The 19893-nt window shown below is 40.6% G+C and overlaps 1 protein-coding gene across 8 annotated transcripts; it reads right to left on the reverse strand.

Moving 5' to 3' along the window:
* Position 1: 1 nt before the first annotated feature.
* On the reverse strand, positions 2 to 19358 carry nfkb2 (nuclear factor of kappa light polypeptide gene enhancer in B-cells 2 (p49/p100)). 8 transcript variants are annotated; one of them, XM_051395797.1, is made up of 24 exons: positions 19252 to 19358; positions 18021 to 18114; positions 14788 to 14827; positions 13522 to 13597; positions 12969 to 13009; positions 9812 to 9910; positions 9175 to 9326; positions 8856 to 8968; positions 8301 to 8459; positions 8046 to 8150; positions 7871 to 7959; positions 6506 to 6644; positions 6226 to 6354; positions 5264 to 5482; positions 5036 to 5177; positions 4832 to 4946; positions 4253 to 4460; positions 3964 to 4133; positions 3777 to 3879; positions 3318 to 3502; positions 2796 to 2877; positions 2457 to 2626; positions 2010 to 2121; positions 2 to 1777 (listed from the first exon to the last, which is right to left on the reverse strand). In XM_051395797.1, the coding sequence occupies exons 2-24, from the start codon at positions 18035 to 18037 to the stop codon at positions 1707 to 1709; spliced, it is 2736 nt and encodes a 911-aa protein (XP_051251757.1). In that variant the 5' UTR covers positions 18038 to 18114; positions 19252 to 19358; the 3' UTR covers positions 2 to 1706. The 8 variants fall into 8 exon arrangements, with proteins under 8 accessions (XP_051251757.1, XP_051251754.1, XP_051251753.1 ...); XM_051395794.1 differs by having other exon boundaries at positions 8301 to 8462; XM_051395793.1 differs by having other exon boundaries at positions 13507 to 13597.
* Positions 19359 to 19893: the final 535 nt, after the last annotated feature.

Raw genomic sequence — 19893 nt, forward strand, 5'->3', positions numbered from 1 at the left:
CTGGAAGTTCTGAGAGTCATTTTTATTCAGAGTTTCAGAAACCTCGACATTCGCTAAAGTTCGTTAAACGCTGATTAAATATTTTATTTCCAGGCTGTTTGGTTAAGAAGAGAAACCACAAGAATACACAGTATTAGTAAAAACACACACAGCCGCCACAGAAGAGAGAAACAGGAACTAACGGAGGAGGAAGGATGATTGATCCTCATCAATTAACATTCTGGTAAAGTTGCACAACCCACAAACTAAACTCAACGTCTCCGGAGAGAAACGTAAAACTTTTGTATTCAAATGTTTGTCATTGTGATTTAAATCAGTTATTATGACTTCTTTAGAGATACACTGTAAAACCTGATGAGTTAGTTCAACTCAAACTGTTTAAACATTAAAAGATATTTAAGTATTTATTCAGTTAATTGAAGTTACTCTCATATGCAGAATTTCTCCAAACTGATTTAAAATGTGTTCACTCAATAATCAACTGATTATTAAAATGGACAATTTAACACCTGTTTATTTCTGTAATGACATAAAATCTTTGCACTTTGGGGGATCAATAAGAATTATTTGGATGCATAATTGGGCTTCTGATGATAAATAACCTGAATGTTTAGTTTTATAACAATATAAAGTCGAGTCAATGGAACAAACTGGAATTACCAATAATTAAAATACTGAACACATTTAAGTTCACACAAAACAACTGAGTTGCTTCAATAATTAATTTCTGAGTTGGTTTAATTAAAGTAAATGAATGAGGATTAATTTGTGTTAATTTATTCTTTTATTAAGATGTCAGGTTTTACAGTGTATATAAAAATATTTGACCAGCTCAAAAAAACATAATTTAGACTTTGAGTAAACATTTACATAATGTTGAGTTAAAAACACTTTTTAATAATTTTGAGTGTTTTAATATATGAAACGTTTGACATACAAGTTATTTGGAAATATTTTGACTTTTTCAGCCAAAACTATTTAATAATTTATCACAACTTTTACTGACAATATTATTTTTAAAATGTCATTTTGTAACATTTAAAATCTTTTTCTTGTCGCCATCAGCTTCCATAAAGAGCTTAAATTTTACTGAATGGAGAGAAAAAGGTTTTTAAACTGATAACAGGTGAGTGAACAGGTGAGTGAACAGGTGAGCTCCGACACTCAACGTGCTGCGTTCCAGACCAGGCAGAACATTTCCTACTAAATGAAAAAGGCAGATCGGCTCCCAACGACACGACAAACCTTCGTAAACAGATTTACAGCAAACTTTTATCCTCATTTCACTTTCTTGGATCAATAATAAAATGTTCGACAGATAATTGATCATAAAAAAGAAAAATTAAGGACTTTTAAGGTGAAATTCAAGGATCGTCCATCAGACGTCACACAGAAATAAACTCATAAAAACTAAATTACAAGAAAAACAAAATATAAATTAAAAAAAGACAAATTTTATGATTTAAAAAGAGAAAAAACACTTTTATGATGCAACGTCGTTCGTTTTAAACACTTCAGTTCATCTTTTAAAACTCTTTTTGGTAAAATTTCCGGTGACTTCATGTTGAGAATTTACAATCCCGGCTTCCGTCTGGAACGCAGCTCCTCGTCTCCGAGAGAGTGCGAGCAGAAACTCTGTCGGTCTGTGAGTCCGAGTCCAGTTCTGCAGAGTCCTGGTTCAGGATGAAGGTTTCACTTCCTGCTCGTCACTGATTGGCCACAGGCGCCTCCTCCTCCTCCATTGGCTGGCTACCGAAGCCGCTGTCGACCGTGGCGTCTGATTGGACAGAAAAACGTGAGTCAGGTGAGCTCGAATCCACAGTAACAGAACTTTATTTATAAATCCTGTGGAGACAAACAGGAGCTCACTGAGTCTGTAGACAGACTGAATGATGAATCAGGTTTATTACAGTTCATCTGCTGGGTTTCAGCGTAGACTGTTAAAAGTAAAGCGAGGTTCAAATGTTTCATTGTCGACAGTATATTATAATATATGTATAGTCTCTTACCTGTGCTGTGTTTGTCGTCTCGTAGTTCGGTGTTTCTCAGCAGTCGGACTCCTTCTGTCAGACCGAGAGACTGAAGAGCTTCAACCAGACCTTCAACTGGACCTCCACCCAGCTGGAGACAAACAGACATTAGAGAGACGTCAGAGAGACATTAGAGACGTCAGAGAGACATTAGAGACGTCAGAGAGATATTAGAGACACTAGAGAGACATTAGAGAGACAAGATAGACACTAGAGAGAGAGAGAGACTAGATAGACATTAGAGAGACACTAGAGAGACACTAGAGAGACATTAGAGACACAAGATAGACACTAGAGAGACGTCAGAGAGACATGAGAGAGACGTCAGAGAGACATGAGAGAGACATCAGAGACGTCAGAGAGACACTAGAGACATTAGAGACACTAGAGAGACATCAAAGAGAGACAGATCAGTGGAGGCGTTACCTTGTAGTGCTGCAGCAGGTGGTGGCAGGGCGTTGGACTGTCCAGGTACAGGTGAGTCAGCGTCATCATCCCCAGCTTCTCCGCCAGTTTCCTCCAGGGAACGTCTCCGACACTCAACACCTCCACCAGCCGGGACAGAGTGTCCTCGTCCAGCCCCGACGCCTCCGTCTCTGCAACATCAACACAGGTTTGTTTTTATTTCACTGCGTGTTTGAACTTTATTTCTGACCTCCAGACTGTGGACAGGTAGGACAGGTGGGACAGGTGGGACAGATGGGACAGGTGGGACAGATGGGACAGGTGGGACAGGTAGAGTAAGACAGCTAATAGATCACAAACCTTCAGTGCTGCTTGGTTTCATCTTCTTACTGCTGTGACGACTCGACTTCGGACTCTGTCGGGAGTTTAACAGGTTCCTCACCTGAGAGGAGACGAGGAGGTTAAAGTTGCTGCTCGGCCAATCAGAAAACGGAAACAGTGTCATCTAGGCTTCAAGCTTTACGTGTGAACATGGAGTCAGCCACAGACGTTTGATTGTTTAAGTTAGCTCATTAGCTAATGACATTAATCGTTAGCCAGCTAATGTTAAATCTGAAAACTAGTGTTAGCAAAACGAGCTAGCTACACTACATCAATTGTTAGCTAGCTAGTGTTTTGCTAACATGAGAGAACTTAAGATGTGACTACAGCACGTAGCATATCTAATCACATGTTGACTGAAGTCTGTTGTTATTGGACCACGAAGCAAAAGGGGGCGGGGCTTAGGAAGGATCAATATCAACAGAAGTTGGACGTCCGACACTAAATTTGATCATCTTTGTTTGTGTTGATTCTACAGTGCGTTTTATTTTGAAGGGTCACCTTTTGACACTTGGCGAGGTCCAGGGGGGTGTGTCCTGCCGCGGGTCTCTTGCGAGGGTTGATTGGCTGAGCTGCGGCCTCTCGCTCTTTGGCCTCCTCTCTGATTGGTTCGTCTTCGTCCGGCTCTTCGTCTGAAGAAGAGCTGAAGAAGAGCGGCTCGTCGTTCTCCATGTTTTTATCAGCACCTGAGGACAGCCGTCAGTTCATCACTGTCTTTATTTTACACTGAAATACGTTTCCTACATTTACTAAAGTCATTATAGTCACCTCTAACTAACACTAGCATCAGCATTAAGAACTGAAATAAAACAGACTCAACAAAAAGGAATGTTATTGTGTACTAAACTGAAATAAAACTATAAAGGAAGTTTTGTTTGAAAAACATTTAAATAATTAAAACTATAATAAGTATTTTGTCGTTGCGTTGCTTCCGTACTTTCTGCCTTCAGTGTGTTTTACCTGCAGCGACGAGCATGGAGCAGAGCGTCGGCGAGCCCAGACTGGCCGCCAGGTGGAGCGGAGTGTTTCCTCCGAATGTGCACGCGTTGACGTCGGCCTTCAGCTGTAAACGACACAAACACAGTGAGTGACGACGCCGTGATGTCACTGCGAGCAGGTGCACAGGTGAGCTGCGTGTGCGTCGTACCTCTGTGATGAGAGTGCAGGCCACCTTGAACAGGTTTTCTCTGACAGCCAGGTGGAGGGCCGTGTTTCCACTCTTCTGCTCAGGCGCGTTGATTTTGGCTCCGCCCTCCACGAGCAGACGGAGGCAGCGCTCGCCGTCCTTCCTCACCGCCAGGTGGAGAGGATGAAGACCTGACACACCGGGAGGTCAGGTAAGTTAGCATAGAGGTAGCCACCTGTCGGACATTTGCTAACAGCTGATCAGGTGACAGTTTATTAATATCTGTATGAGGGTGAACAGGTTCGCTCACCGTGGTAGTCAGGGGTGTTGACCAGGTGGGCGTGGCGTTCTCCCAGGTGTGCCAGCAGGGGGCGGAGTGAGGCGTGGTCTCCAGCCAGTACCGCCAGGTGGATGGGACCGCGGCCATCTTTGTCGAGCAGGCTGGGGTCGGCCCCCGCCCTCAGCAACGCCTCCACCACCTTCACCTGCCGGGTGATCACTGCCAGGTGGAGAGGAGTCTGCAGAGGCAACAGGTGGGGCAGTTAGTGGGCTGTTAGCTATCACAGGTTACCTGTCAGAGGTAATGTTTAAATTAATTCAGTGCAGCTCAGGGCGGCTGTGGCTCAGAGGCAGAGCGGGTCGTTCCTTAATCGGAAGGTTGTGGGTTCGACCCCCGGCTCCTGGTGCCACATGTTGAAGTATCCTTGAGCAAGATACTGAACCCCAAAGTGCTCCTGATGCCGTTTATCAGTGTGTGAATGTGTGTGAAAGGGTGAATGTGTCTGTAGTGTAAAAGCTTTGAGTGGTCGGAAGAAAGGAAACTATACAAGTACAGGTCAGTTTACGTGTTAGCTCAGAGTTAGCTCAGCGTTAGCTCAGCGTTAGCTACCTGTCGGAGGTGGTTGGCTGTGTTGACGATGTTTGGCTGCTGGCTGCTGAGCAGAGTTTGGATCAGTTGCTGGATCACTCCAGTCTGCTGGTGGATGATGGCCAGGTGCAAAGGACTGTGGGAAAACAGAAACCACATAAACTCTCTCAAAGTAAAATGTGCAGATGATGAAGATGATGAAGATGATGATGTGAAAAGACTCACGTGTCCCCGTTGCCATCCTGGACGCCACAGAGGTGTCTCTGGATTGCCAGAAGGACCCGGGCGTCCCCGGTGCTGCAGTACTGCAGCAGGGCGGCGGCGGTCTGTCTGGCGCTCTGAGACGCTCGGCTGTGGAGGGCGGCGGCTGAAACACGACGCAGAGGTCACATGTTACTGTGACCTCATACACAAACAGGGTGACATCATCTGCAAACAAACAAAATATCTCACCGATCTGAAACAGCTGCTGTTGTAGTGGCGAGCCTGTCTGTCCTCCTGTCTGTCCTCCTGTCTGTGCGTCTGTCTGTTGCTGGGTAACCCCCGTCTGAGGGGTGGAGCCAGACATCTGAGCCCCGCCTCCTGTGCCGAAGCCTGTGAATCCGGATGTGAAGAAGACTCCTCCTGTTCCTCCTCCTCCTCCTCCATTCATCTGCTGGTTGAACTGGAATCCTGCAGATATTATCAATATTATTAACATAATAATAATAATAATAATAATGATAATGATAATGATAATAATAATAATGATAATGATAATGATAATGATAATAATAATAATAATAATAATAATAATGATAATGATGATAATGATAATAATAATGTTGATAATAATAATGATGATAATAATAATGATGATAATAATAATAATAATGATGATAATAATAATAATAATAATGATAATAATAATAATGATAATAATAATGATAATAATGATAATAATAATAATGATAATAATGATAATAATGATGATAATGATAATAATAATGATGATAATAATAATGATGATAATAATAATCATAATAATAATGATAATAATAATAATGATAATAATAATGATAATAATGATAATAATAATAATGATAATAATAATAATGATAATAATAATAATGATAATAATGATAATAATGATAATAATAATAATAATAACAATAATAATAATGATAATAATAATAATGATGATAACAACAATAATAATAATAATAATAATAATAATAATGATAATAATGATGATAATAATAATGATAATAATAATAATAATAATAATAATCCTCCCAGTGATGGAATAATACAGAATATAAAAGTGTCCATTACAGTCTTTATTTCATGCTGAGTACAAAAACGTTGATCATATTTTATGTTTTTACTGTGTGAACTCTGCACTTTGTTATAAAAACAGAAAGTTGACTCCCTACCTCCTCCTCCTCCTCCTCCGAATCCCCCGGCTCCTCCTCCTCCTCTTCCTCCTCCTCCTCCTCCTCCTCCTCTCCAGGGTTCGTAGTGAGGCAGCGGCTTCTGCTTCTTCCTCAGCACCTCCTCTTTGTCTGAAACAGAGCAGGCGAGGAGACGGTGAGAGGAAGCTAACAGAAACTGTTCCCACAGAGGGAAACCCCAAAAACAAACACCTTCCCGGGGATTTACGGGCGCCGTTTGTACGGGCGCCGCTTGTGTGTGCGCTGACGTTTCCCAGCTGACCTTGAACGTGCGGGATGTAGGTGAACTGTTTGGGGTCGCTGCTGTCGCCGGCCTTTTTCCTCTTCAGCTGCAGGAAGACGGTGACAGGCCGCTCGATCTCGGCGCTGTGATAGGGCGGCGTCTTGAACACGATGGCGTACTGAGGAGAGAGAGAGAGAGAGAGATTCAACCTCAGTTTATAAAAGGGTCAGCTTTCAACTTTTATTCTGTTTCAGGTTGTTTTTATTTGTTTCTTGCTGTTGTTGTGAAGAAGTTTGTAACTTTGTTTTGCTGTTTAAATAAAGATTATTAATATTAACACTATTGAAATATGCAGGGAATTATTCTTCTGCCAAAAGGAGCTCATTGAACACGGAAAAGTCCCAGTTTGGAGGGTCGATGTGAGATGTTCTACGAAACTACGATGAGTCGTCAAACTCTGCTCAGAACTCGCTCTGGCGGCCTCTAATGGAGACACCGGGCTAGTAAAGGAGACCTGCTTCTATTCGTTTTACAGTAAATAATGTTTTTATAACTTTAATGGGTTAGGGTTCACATTATTCAGAAATCAGTTGTTAGACACTGTGTCTGACGTTGTCGGGGACAACAGCAGCGAGGATGTTTCGGTTCAGGGATTTCCCGCCGAGCTCAGATCAAAGCGGACTGCGTCTGTCGGTTTGTTGTGGTCTGAGAGCGTGACTCATCCACGCACTGGCTCCACGTCGGGGTTTTTATTCACGAGGGAAAAAGCACCGCCGTCGCTCATTTTACAGCCGACCAATCGCACGTTAGGATGGTGCGGGACTCGTCACCGTGGTAACCGAGAAAATGGAGGAGAAGCTTGTTTTCCGATGGCGTCTGTCTGGAGCTTTCTAAACGTCCACACAGATTATTATTAAAGCTGCAGTTTGGTTTCAGGTCGGAACAAATGAGACACTTTAAATCTCAAACCAGAAACTGTGAGACGGATTCTGGTGAAACTGGATCCGGGTTTTCCCTCCGACGTCCTCCGGCTGCTCGGCTTCAACTCTCGGTCAAGTAGCTAACCGCTAATTAACCGCTACTGACTGTATCTGCCGTTAGCTGGCCGGTACCAAGGTAACGAGCTAGCTAATCTACATCAATCATTAGTGAACTACTTACATCTGAAAGCTAATGTTAGCTAATGTTAGCTAATGTTAGCTAATGTTAGCTAATGTTATTGAAAGGAATCGTCACCCTGTTACAGTCAATGGAAATGTAACATAATGTTTTAAATTCAAAAGAGGTCATAATTATGATCAATAATGATCAATATCTCACACACACACAGACACACAGACAGACAGACACACAGACACACACACACACACACACACACACACACACACACACACACACACACACCTGTTTGTGAACATCGGTGGGTGAGAAGTCCCCGAACGCCTCCCAGCCTCCCTCCTCGTCTTCCTCATAAAAGCGGATCTCGATGTCATCTGTAACGAGCAGCACAGAGGCATGATGGGATATTTCTCCAGTATCAATAAGTGTATTGATACGAGCCGATCAGGTGTTTTCTCACCTTTCTGCACTTTGTCGCACAGCAGGAAGATCTCGTCTCCTCCGAGCACCGAGCCGCACGTCTTATCCATCCGAGAGATCTTCAGGTTGGAGGCGTTGGGAGACTCTGAGCACAGACGGGATCCGTTTATTTCACTTTTACTGGTTTTATTATCTCATATTCAGAAACATCCCATAGTTTCCATCTATCATCTCATTCACTGTTGGAAACATTGAAATGCTTTAAAAAGGACCTGAAGACTCTACGTGGACTCACTGCTGTCGTAGATGGGGTTGGAGACGACGGGTTTCAGCGCTCTGGTGAATCCTCCGTTGCTGTCCTGGAGGTAGGCGGTGAACTTTAACCGGACGATGTTCAGGTCCATCACCTTCCCCAGCTCCTTGGCCTCCTTCAGGATGGACGTCTCCTCCGAGTCTGCTGGAGGACGGACGGCAGAGCGTCAGAGACAGAGACTATCTGGTCACGGATTACTCACTGACTCACACTGGGGACAGTTTTATTATCCAACCTACGTTTTCTTTGAGTTAAAACAAATAAGTTGTGATATGAACTGAACTGAACTTTGCAGTAAGTAGGACCCCTAGTGGTAGCTGGCAGTACTGCAGGGGGATGGGAGTAAGTGTGTGTGTGCAATAACTAAACTAATAAAACTAATAAGCTCAATTCAGTTCAATGAAGAACGGTGTACATTCAGTGCAGTCGATGCTGCTGTAAACGGTCTGATCTCCAACAGACGCAGCCTCAGTGATTGAACCTATAAACACAATCATGTGTACGGAGTTTTCTCTGTGGTCCGACAGGTGAGTTTACCTGTGAGGTGACAGTGAGCTCCTTTCTGTCTCTTCCTCTCTTCTCGCAGCCTCCGACTCAAAACCTCCACCACACCTTTCTTGGTCACATGGAGGATCCCCAGGTTACTGAAACTGCAGGGAGTGACAACAACAACAATAAACAACAATAAACAGCAACAACCATAACAGAAACCAGGTTGTAAAATGTCTCATTTTAAGTATTTATATTGTATAACTGTAAATAAATGAGAGGTCCAAATAATTTGTATATTGTTTTTGTTGTGATTTGTTATTGTTTGTTTTATAAACAAAGTGCTGCGCTGTGATTGGATACTGACGAGGCAGTGAGGTCGTTGGGTCCGACGTCCAGCGTGCAGGTGCCGTTCTCGGTGCAGTGGCGTCCCACCAGACTGTGGGCGTGAACACGAGGGGGGTCAGAGTGCGTCACCAGCTGGACCTCCACCCGGGCGTGACCAACGTAGTTATTGATCTGAGCGGAGAGGAAACAAGACGATCAGATTTATTGATTTCAACTGTCGGTATTCAGATTCATAATATTAAAACAATTGAACAATAAATGTTCCTTAAAGCTGCAGTAACAGATTTTTGGCCACTTGAGGGCAGCAAAACAATCACAACATCAGAAAAACTGCAGAATACAAACAATCATTTTAATATTAAAGATAAAAGACTGAATATTTCCCATCAAGCTTTGAGTTATTGTAGAGTCACCGCAAACTGAATCTGTTCAGACTGTTTAAATTCAGTATGAACTCATCTGGGGGATAAACTGAATGTGAACCTGTGAAATATGATTATATGAATTAAAAACGTTTATGTTCAGATTCAGTTTGTGTTGGCGCTACGATAGCTCCTTACGAGGGTTTAAACAACGTATTAAAATATATCAGAACTTTAAAAACAAACAAAAACAGCTGGATGTACCTGAGTGCAGCTCAAACAGAACCGACTCACCTTCACTGTCGGGTAGGTTCTCCGGTTCTTCTCGCTGGAGGCCCCCGGGAGCCCGCCGTGGGACGGACCTTCGCACTCATAACGGAAACGAAAGCCCCTCTGAGGACACAAACACACAGTCACCGACCTCGCTGAATATGTATCTGTTGTAGTTTGAACAGGTTGATATTTAAAAGACCTTTGTAATCCAGAACGGCTTCATATTGAGCAGCTGGTCTATTTGATCATAATTTAATAATAATTTACATATTTTCTTACTTTCGGTCTCTTCCTCACAGCTGTAAACTCTTCTATATACAGACACTGTATATTGTATTTCATCCTGAAGTCATATTTCATATTTCTATTTTATTAGATTTTATTTTTGTATTTCTGCATATTGTGTATTCTATAAGTATTTATAGTGATTATACAACTGTCTGTCTGTCTGTCTCCTTACAGTAACAAAGAATAAACGCCTACATTTCTTTCTGTTATTGTTCTTCTGTTTTATTTTGAATTGTCTGGTTTATAATCCTGGTTCAACCATTTAAAGCACTTTGTAACTTTATTTTGAAAAGCACTGTATAAATAAAGTAATGTTTCTAATTTTAAGATTTAAGATTTAAAAACTGGAAGAGAAAATGAAATAAGAGTCCTATTCACAATATTAGTCACATATTAACTTTGCTCTTTAATTAGTATTTTTAAATCTTTCTATATGACTGTTCTCGTCTGTGGATGGAAAATAACAGCTTCTATTTCCTCCGTTAGCTTATGTTAGCCTTTTATGTATTAGGATCAGTTTTCCATTTACCTGATTAAATAAAGGTTAAGTAAATGTTATGCAGACTTATTGAATTACAAAGGATTTGATTTAATCTTTTAACCTTTATTTAATTAGATATGTTGCACCTGGCTGAGATAGTAGCTTAAAACAATGCAAACAATCCTAAACACAGAAAACTGAAAAATAAGGCTGATTTCTGATAAAGATCATTTCAGAATAAACTTCCAATGTGGAAATCTTTAAACTCTCGACAGCGCTGCGTATTTAATTAAAGATTAGAAACTCTGAATTTGTAAAATATAATTTATGTTCTTCCTTCAGATGGTAATTCTTACAGCTGCGTCTGAATGGAGTCTGGTATTACGCTGTGAATGAACATCCTCTGAAGCTGCTGCACATTTCAGTTATAATGTCCAATGGTTCATTTATAATAACTAATAATAATAATTAACATGTTCTGTAGCACGAGAACAATTCTCATGTTCATATTAAGGTGGAATTATTAAACTGGAATTAGTAACTTTAGGCAGCTGAATTTGATCATTAACTGATAAAATGTTGCTTCTGCTCACATTTAATATTTGATCTTATTCCTGCACAATAAGTTTGGCCTCAGATTTTAAAGCTTTTTAAAGGATGTTTGTTTATTCAAGATGTCCCACATTCCAAACTCCATTGAAAAAACAAATGTTTTAAAGATTGTTTCATTAAAAATAATAATTAGTTTCATAAAATAGGGCCCGCTAAACAGCATTTTGCATAAGGCCTCCAAAAAGCTACAGACAGCCCTGAATACACACATTTCTTTCACAACCACAGACATTACGTCTCTCAGCAGCTCTCTGAATGAAGCATCAGTCAGTTTGACCCTCACTGGAACCCGTACAGCAAACACTCGGTCAACTAATCAATGAGCTGAAAAAGTCGTTAAATCATCAACTGGAAGAGAAAAGAACTCACATCGTTGTCGTAGGAGTTGATGAACTGAGGTTCAGTCAGCACTTTGTAACTTTATTTTGAAAAGCGCTGTATAAATAAAGTAATGTTTCTAATTCTAAGAATCAGCTTTGTTGAACTGTTATTTTAGAAGTGATGGTTTTGTGAACTGGTTCAGTGTGTTCACACCTCGGAGCAGAAATAAGAACACTTTGTGTTTGTACATTCACTGATTGCGTAAACCTGGTTCTTCTTTTCTCTTCATACCAGAAGTGATTTGCATATTGACAGTCAGAGGACTCTCTGTAGTCACATGACCTTTAGCTGCAGAAACTCCCTGTTTGTGCTCATCTGCTCAGTCCCATGTTATTTTATGACTGTTGGGAAAACCCTGGATTAAAGGAAGTGGCTGTTACAGTAACGAGGATCAACCTGACGATGGAAAACACCAACAACAGTGTGCGTGTGAAGGTTGCTGTGTGTTTAGGTAAACAAGCCTTTTGTTCTTATATTGGTTCTTTATTCTGCGGAAGATAAAGGACGCCTACATAATGCAGAGCAGTTGGTTCTTTTTAATACTCCTGTGTACACCTGTTTACCTGCCTCAACCAAAAATCAACTGACCGCCGCCCACACTGTACAGCTGCCGAGATTTTAACCAGAACCCAGTAACACAATAACCTTGCTCCTGTTTCAGCCTCTTCATGCTGGCTCCCAGTATGTTTTACAACTGATTTTACTTGTTTACTACTCTGACCTTCAAGTACTGTACGCGCTGACGTTTGTACTTTGAGATCCTCGGGGCAGAGATCTATTATCTGTTCCAGAGGCCCAGCTGAGGGTTTGCAGTCGGGCACCCGAGGCTCTGGAACAATCTCCTCCTTTGCTGATTTAACTTGAATCTAAACATTTTCCTTTCCCGTTTTAACCGTGTTTCCAGAAATGAGGACTTTTCCAGAAGCAGTGATAAGATAGATAGAAATAAAGCTGCTAAGAGAGTCTGAAAAGTCACCAAGTTGGCGAGACTGAACGACGGTACTCGGTGCAACCGAGTCGGGGGAGTCACCACACTCTTTAATAAACCAAAATACATTGAAAATAATAAGGAAATAACAAGATATAGTGCTCAAATAAGGACACATTTCACATTTCTTCAATAAGAATGCACGGTAACGCCCTTGGCCTAATATAGATCCATGTGGGACAAAGTTCAGGTACTTCCACCTCTAACAACACAAACAAACTTGTTTGGTTCGGTTTGTTTAAAATGGTGTTAAAGCTGTTAATCAAACTCCAAACAACCAGATGGGCCTAATATTGATCCTTGTGGGACGCCTTTATGAATAACCTCTCTTTATGAAGCTGGTCCTTAAACTCAGAGCACTGCTTAAAGTCACTATGTAGAGTAGAAACAATGTAAAGTTGTAAGTTTGAATTTGAGTTATTTCTCACCTGTTTGGGCTCCTCGATGATCTGAATGTAGGGACCATGAGCTGCAACATAAACAACAGTCTAGTTAATGATACACACAGAAACTCTGACTGTATCCATCTGAAATTCACTGGTCACAATGAAGTTTTTTGGGATTTCACCATCGACTTTCACTATTTCACCAGCACTTTTTACACCTCGTAAAACCTTGTGTTTTCCCCTTTAGTAAGATCTAGAAAGTGCAGCTTCCCAGCCACAGTTGAGTTGGTGGATAAATCTGTCTCGGTTTCATATAACAGGGAATAGCTCAGGTTGGGGGACTGCGGGGGACTGAGGGGGACTGCTGTGTTTGAGACAATTCAAGAAAGTATTTATTTGATTCTGGTCCTAAAAGACCTCAATTCCAGGTATGAATGAGACATTACACCACAAATGATACGAGGCTCCAGGTATGGGGGCGCCCCCGGAGGCTGACACACTAATTATGACCATCTGTAATAGGGGGACAGTTCAAATACTGCTTCATGTGTTACTGACTGATGAGTTTAATAATACATACAGATCGTCTGCGTACCTGTCTCAGGTATGTAGGGTTCAGTCTTTATGTCCACTGGAGGAATGTAGTCGTACGGCATCAAATTCATATGTAGCTGAAGAAGAAGAAGAAATATTTTCAACATCTAAAAACAGTTTGTAAATTCACTTTACGATCAATCCCTCAATCAATGTCTATCTACAGTATCTGTCTTTCTGGTTTCTGATCGTCATCATTCAAGACTTTATCACTACAAAATGACACATCTCTGGTATCAGGAAACGATCAGCTGATTGATCAGAGAGCTGATTATCTGAATCATTCCTTCAATAAATGGATCCAGAGTTTGGAACCAGAACCTCTGTTGGTCCAATTTAACAAACTTCAAGACTAAACTTTCATCAGTATTTTTAACATTTCATGGAATCGAAGAATCAAAACTGGAAGAGAAAATGAAATAAGAGTCATATTCACAATATTAGTCACATATTAACTTTGCTCTTTAATTAGTATTTTATTTTTAAATCTTTCTATATGACTGTTCTCGTCTGTGGATGGAAAATAACAGCTTCTATTTCCTCCGTTAGCTTATGTTAGCCTTTTATGTATTAGGATCATTTTTCCATTTACCTGATTAAATAAAGGTTAAGTAAATGTTATGCAGACTTATTGAATTACAAAGGATTTGATTTAATCTTTTAACCTTTATTTAATTAGATATGTTGCACCTGGCTGAGATAGTAGCTTAAAACAATGCAAACAATCCTAAACACAGAAAACTGAAAAATAAGGCTGATTTCTGATAAAGATCATTTCAGAATAAACTTCCAATGTGGAAATCTTTAACATCCCGACAGCGCTGCGTATTTAATGGTGGAATTAGTAACTTTAGGCAGCTGAATTTGATCATTAACTGATAAAATGTTTTTGTCTTATTCCTGCACAATAAGTTTGGCCTCAGATTTTAAAGCTTTTTAAAGGATGTTTGTTTATTCAAGATGTCCCACATTCCAAACTCCATTGAAAAAACAAATGTTTTAAAGATTGTTTCATTAAAAATAATAATTAGTTTCATAAAATAGGGCCCGCTAAACAGCATTTTGCATAAGGCCTCCAAAAAGCTACAGACAGCCCTGAATACACACATTTCTTTCACAACCACAGACATTACGTCTCTCAGCAGCTCTCTGAATGAAGCATCAGTCAGTTTGACCCTCACTGGAACCCGTACAGCAAACACTCGGTCAACTAATCAATGAGCTGAAAAAGTCGTTAAATCATCAACTGGAAGAGAAAAGAACTCACATCGTTGTCGTAGGAGTTGATGAACTGAGGTTCAGTCATCCTGCAGCACAAACAAACAAACAAACAAACAAACAAACGTTAGAGGCTGATTTAAAGACGCACACACACACACACACACACACACACACACACACACACACACACACACACACACACACACACACACACACACACACACACTCACACTCACACACACTCACACACACACTCACACTCTCAGACACACACACTGTACACACACACACTGTACACACACACACACACTGTACACACACACACTCACAGACTCACATTAAATCCTCTTGTCTGTCGCTGTTCGAGTGTAAAAGTGCCGACACGACGAAGAAACAAATAAACAAACTGAAGACAATAAAATCTGCAGCAGTTTCACTTTCACATGACGGACGAGAGAGGCTCAAACTCAATAACCTCCCCGTCTCTCTCTCTCTGTCTGTCTGTCTGTCTGTCTGTCTGTCTGTCTGTCTGTCTCTCGCTCTGCTTTCTCTGCTGTTTGTCTTTAACCCTCCTTTCTTTCTCCCTCTCTTTCTCTGTGTGTCTCAGTGTCGTTTTACCCCCCTCCCCTCCTCTCGGGCTGTTTTCAGTCACTTCCTGGAAGTGGCCGAGCGGAGGAAAACCCCCAGAATTCCAGATCAGCTCTGAGAGGGGGGCGTGGCTACCGCTGATGATGTCACCGTGCTGCTGATAAAACACTCGCAGAAGAAAAAAAACTTTTTCTCTGAACCAGAAAACAAAGAACAGAACGGTGTCTAACCCCCCCCCCACGCCACAGCAGGTGGGGGGGTTGTGATGAAACGCGGCTCAGGTTCCCCTCAGGACCAAAACAAATGTTTGCATCTGTCTTTTTAAAGAATGATGATTCAATTCTTATGAAATTTTCAGAGAATTATCATTTCCTCAACAAGGGATTTTTCTCCTCACCACATTAATGTTTACAGCTTAATAAGGTTTATTTTAGGGAGCAGCGCCACCATCAGATCAATATTTCAATGTCCAATACTTTATGCACTTTGTTCAGACAATTAGAATTCTGTTAATAATGTTAATAAGTGTTGTGTTTATGTTTATTTAATTACTGCTTTGTGAATGAAACCACAGATGTTGTTGGTTTTTGTTCCTCATCCTAGCAGATGTTTGTTTGTGTTTGTTGTTGTTGTTGTTTGTATTTGTTTGTATTGTAAGTTGAGTTTACTGCATCATTACATCCTTGCTAATTAGCAAATGTTAGCATGGTATCTGTATGTTCGCCTTGTTACGGGGAGCATTTTAGCACGCAGATGTTAGCATTTAGCTCACAGCACTGGTCTGTCTTTAAACTGAAAATGATTAATCAATTATCAAATATAGTTGCAGCTTAATTTTCTGTGAAACAACTAATGGATGAACTGCTGCAGGTCTACTTACAGACATTATGCAGAACTAACAACATTCCCATTAGCCTCAGCTCTGTGTTTACTGCTAATCAGCTAATGTTAGCATGCTAACACGCTAAGCTAGGATGGTGAACATGGTAAATCTTATACCTCCTAAACATCAGCATGTTAGCATCATCACTGTGAGCATGTTAGCATGCTGTTAGTCGATCCTAATGTATATCTGTGTGTCGTCTGCGTATTGTAAGATAATCTGAGCACCATAATGAGAATTTGAGACGGACATGAGGGACATTTTAAATTAATGAAATAGAAATATTCTTAAAGGACCAGTGTGCAGGATTTAGAGACATCTAACGGTGTAGCTTAAACCTCCAGTTAAAAGCATCGGAAGAGACAAACAATAAATCTGTCTGGAGCTACAAATCATATCTGAACCTTTTAATTCTCATCATTTCTGGCTGAAGATCAAATTCGAAAAAATATGCCAGGTCAGGACGTAAGGTTTTCTTTATTTGGTGCGTAATGGCTACACAATTGGAGAATGTAATAAAAACAACTCATTATGACTTTTTGTTGAAGCCACTGGGAGCCACGGGTGCAGGAGAAACTACGGTGGCTGTTAAAGGTCCTATCCAGAACCAGTTGGTTTGTCTGTTCTACTGTAAAACATGGTGGACTGTGGAGATAAAAACGTCTCATTCTAAAGTAACAAAAACACAACGATTCTTACTTTCAGGTGATTAAACAATAATGCAAACATACGTATGGATATTATATTCCAGTACCGATATAGATCCCCCTCACTGTTACACACTGGACCTTTAATGTAAAACCCAAACAACAATAAAACAGGAAAAAGTCGTGAAGAAAAGTAGCAAACACAAACCTGCAGTTTCATGTTCTCTGTACTTCCTCTTTGTCTTTTTTGTCTTTTTTGGTGGTTTTTTGGTTCGTCAGTTCGACTTCCTGTCTCTCTCCTCAGCTCCACAACATCAGAAAAAACCCGCCTCGCTGCACAGTCTGACTCAAATCTGATCTGAAGCGTCTTGTGCACCCGACTTCAACCCTGTCCCCCAAAGAGGAGGGACGGCCCCCTCCGACAACAGCAGCCAATCAGGCATCAGTAAAGAGCCTTCATTAACATAAACCCACAGTAGTAAGAAACCCCGAGGGGGAAGTTTGTGTGACCTCCGACCTGTGCAGGAATCCACTGAGGTGATTTTACTCTGTTTCTGTGAAATGGGTCAGACTCACTTTCTACTAACCTGACTGATAAAATATTTCTTCATCTCAACGTCCAAAAAACATCTGCGAGCAAATCCTTTGTTCACACGTTTAACCATGGAAACGTGTCTAACTGCAGCTTTACTGAACCGCTGCACGGTTGAGCTCTGGTTTGTTTCCATAGCCGGTCTGTCCTGTTTCTATCAGCTACGTCGGTGAATTAAGGATTTATTTCCTCCAAACCAGAGTTGGTGATTGTTGGAAACACTAACAGAGACGAGCTGGATTCTGTTTCTGTCTGTAGGGATCCTTTCCATAAAGCAGTCACTGACAATAACAACCTGAGTCTGTCAGTGGAACAAACAACTACTGCTGGTAGTTAGTAGTAATCCAGTGTTGGTGATTGTTGGAGAGACAGCAGCTTCCTTTTCCCCCTCAACAACAACAACAACAACAACAACAACCAGCAGTGATGTCACAGTGTCCTGGGGTACACCTGTACATCACTGCAGAGACACCAGTAGTTGAAACCCTGCCGGTCTGTGATCTCTCACACCAGAACAACAGCAGCATGTTTTCCGTTTGTTTCCTCCTTCAACACAAATAAAAACACACCTGAGAGCTCCGGCCATGATGAAGATGATGAAGATGAAGATGAAGATGAAGAAGGCTCAGCTGCCTGCAGGGTGAGGTTGTTCTGTTCTTTTTCCTGCAGACGTCAAATCAGGAGTTAATCACCACTGAGAGTCTGTGTGTGTCTGATGGAGTCATATCTAAATACAGTGAGAAGTGGGAATTTCCACTCCTGTTGCTGCTCTTCTTCCTCCTCCTGCTCCTCCTCCTCCTCCTCCTCCCCTCCTCCTCCTCCTCCTCCTCCTCCTCCTCAGTGTTTGGGGACAATCCTCAATTCCAAACCAGACTGAACAAACAACAAACTGCTGCTTCTGATAAAGTAACAGTTCAATATGTTTCCTCTTGTTCTCTGTCCTAGCCCTAGCTTAGCACAAAGACTGGAAGCAGGTGGAAACTGTTAGCCCTAGCTTAGCACAAAGACTGGAAGCAGGTGGAAACTGTTAGCCCTAGCTTAGCACAAAGACTGGAAGCAGGTGGAAACTGTTAGCCTAGCTTAGCTCAAAGACTGGAAGCAGGTGGAAACTGTTAGCCCTAGCTTAGCACAAAGACTGGAAGCAGGTGGAAACTGTTAGCCTAGCTTAGCACAAAGACTGGAAGCAGGTGGAAACTGTTAGCCTAGCTTAGCACAAAGACTGGAAGCAGGTGGAAACTGTTAGCCTAGCTTAGCACAAAGACTGGAAGCAGGTGGAAACTGTTAGCCAATAGCTTTTAACTGCATCTCATGGTCTTCATCAGTGAGTTATTGATAACAACCAGTGAACAACAGATTATTGATTATTGAACAGCTTTTAGTGGTTAGCAGAGATTGTGTTTACTTCAGTTAAAGTTCAATAATTGATCAGCCAATCGGATAAGAAACAACAAATCAACTCACTGTGATCGATCAATAACTGAGTCTGTTACACAATAACAATAATCCCACTTATTGATCAGCTGTTTGTATTCAGAATAAACAGAACTGAGGCATAAACTGTCCCAATAATCAGCTGTTAATATCAATTATAATATTGATCTGATATTGATCTTGCACAATCAATCAGTGGGTTTGATGCATTAGTTTGATTCTGCAGTAAATTTAAAGGACAAACATCTTAAACTTGAATCGACTGAAGCTCCTTTAGGTGGACGGATTGATCTCTGTGTCTGCAGCTGATCGGGTTATTGATTATCGATCAGCAGCAGTTTGTGTTCAGATAAAGAGTTTAAAGTTTACCTGCTGTCTGTCCGTGTGTCTGTCTGTTCCCCGAAAAACACAAAACTCCCAACTGGAGTTCACGTCACAACAGCTATACCTGCGCCAGCTTCCTGCTTGTGTTTTTCAAAATAAAATCACATTTATTTCTTTCCATTGCTTTATGGATCTTGTAGTTTTTTATTGCAAGTTCTGTCTGTTATTGTGCTTCTGTCAAATAATTGTTAATTCATTAATTATTGATGAATTCATAAATATGAATGTGCATTAAATTTAAAAAAGTGTCTAACTATTAATTATTACTGTGACAAAAACGTTTTAGGTATTTATTTGTAACTTAATGCAGATAAATAGTATTATTATTATTATTATTATTATTATTATTATTATTATTCTTTCAATTTTCATATTTTTACATTTTTGTTCAGTTTCATTACTTTTATTATTTATGTACTTTATTCTTCCGAATTATTGTCTATCTAACGTTTTAATTATATAACATAATTAATAAACACAGCATCTAAAACCAATATTGAAAAAAAATAAAACGCAAGAAAAAATAAAAAATTAAATAGAAAAGTATATTTGCAGCTTTTCTCCTTGAAAATAATTTGTGCAAAAATTAAAAGATTAAAATTAAAGTTTTATTTTCTGGATCTAAAG

This window comes from Dicentrarchus labrax, unplaced genomic scaffold (assembly GCF_905237075.1).
Source record: "Dicentrarchus labrax unplaced genomic scaffold, dlabrax2021, whole genome shotgun sequence".
Lineage (NCBI taxonomy): Eukaryota > Metazoa > Chordata > Actinopteri > Moronidae > Dicentrarchus > Dicentrarchus labrax.

Coding starts and splice junctions, on each gene's coding strand:
- nfkb2 (XM_051395792.1), bottom strand. Junction 8,463..8,855: donor AGCTCACTGTCACCTCACAG/GTAAACTCACCT, acceptor TCCGTCCTCCAG/CAGACTCGGAGGAGACGTCC. Junction 5,178..5,263: donor ACAGCAGCTGTTTCAGATCG/GTGAGATATTTT, acceptor GTCGTGTTTCAG/CCGCCGCCCTCCACAGCCGA.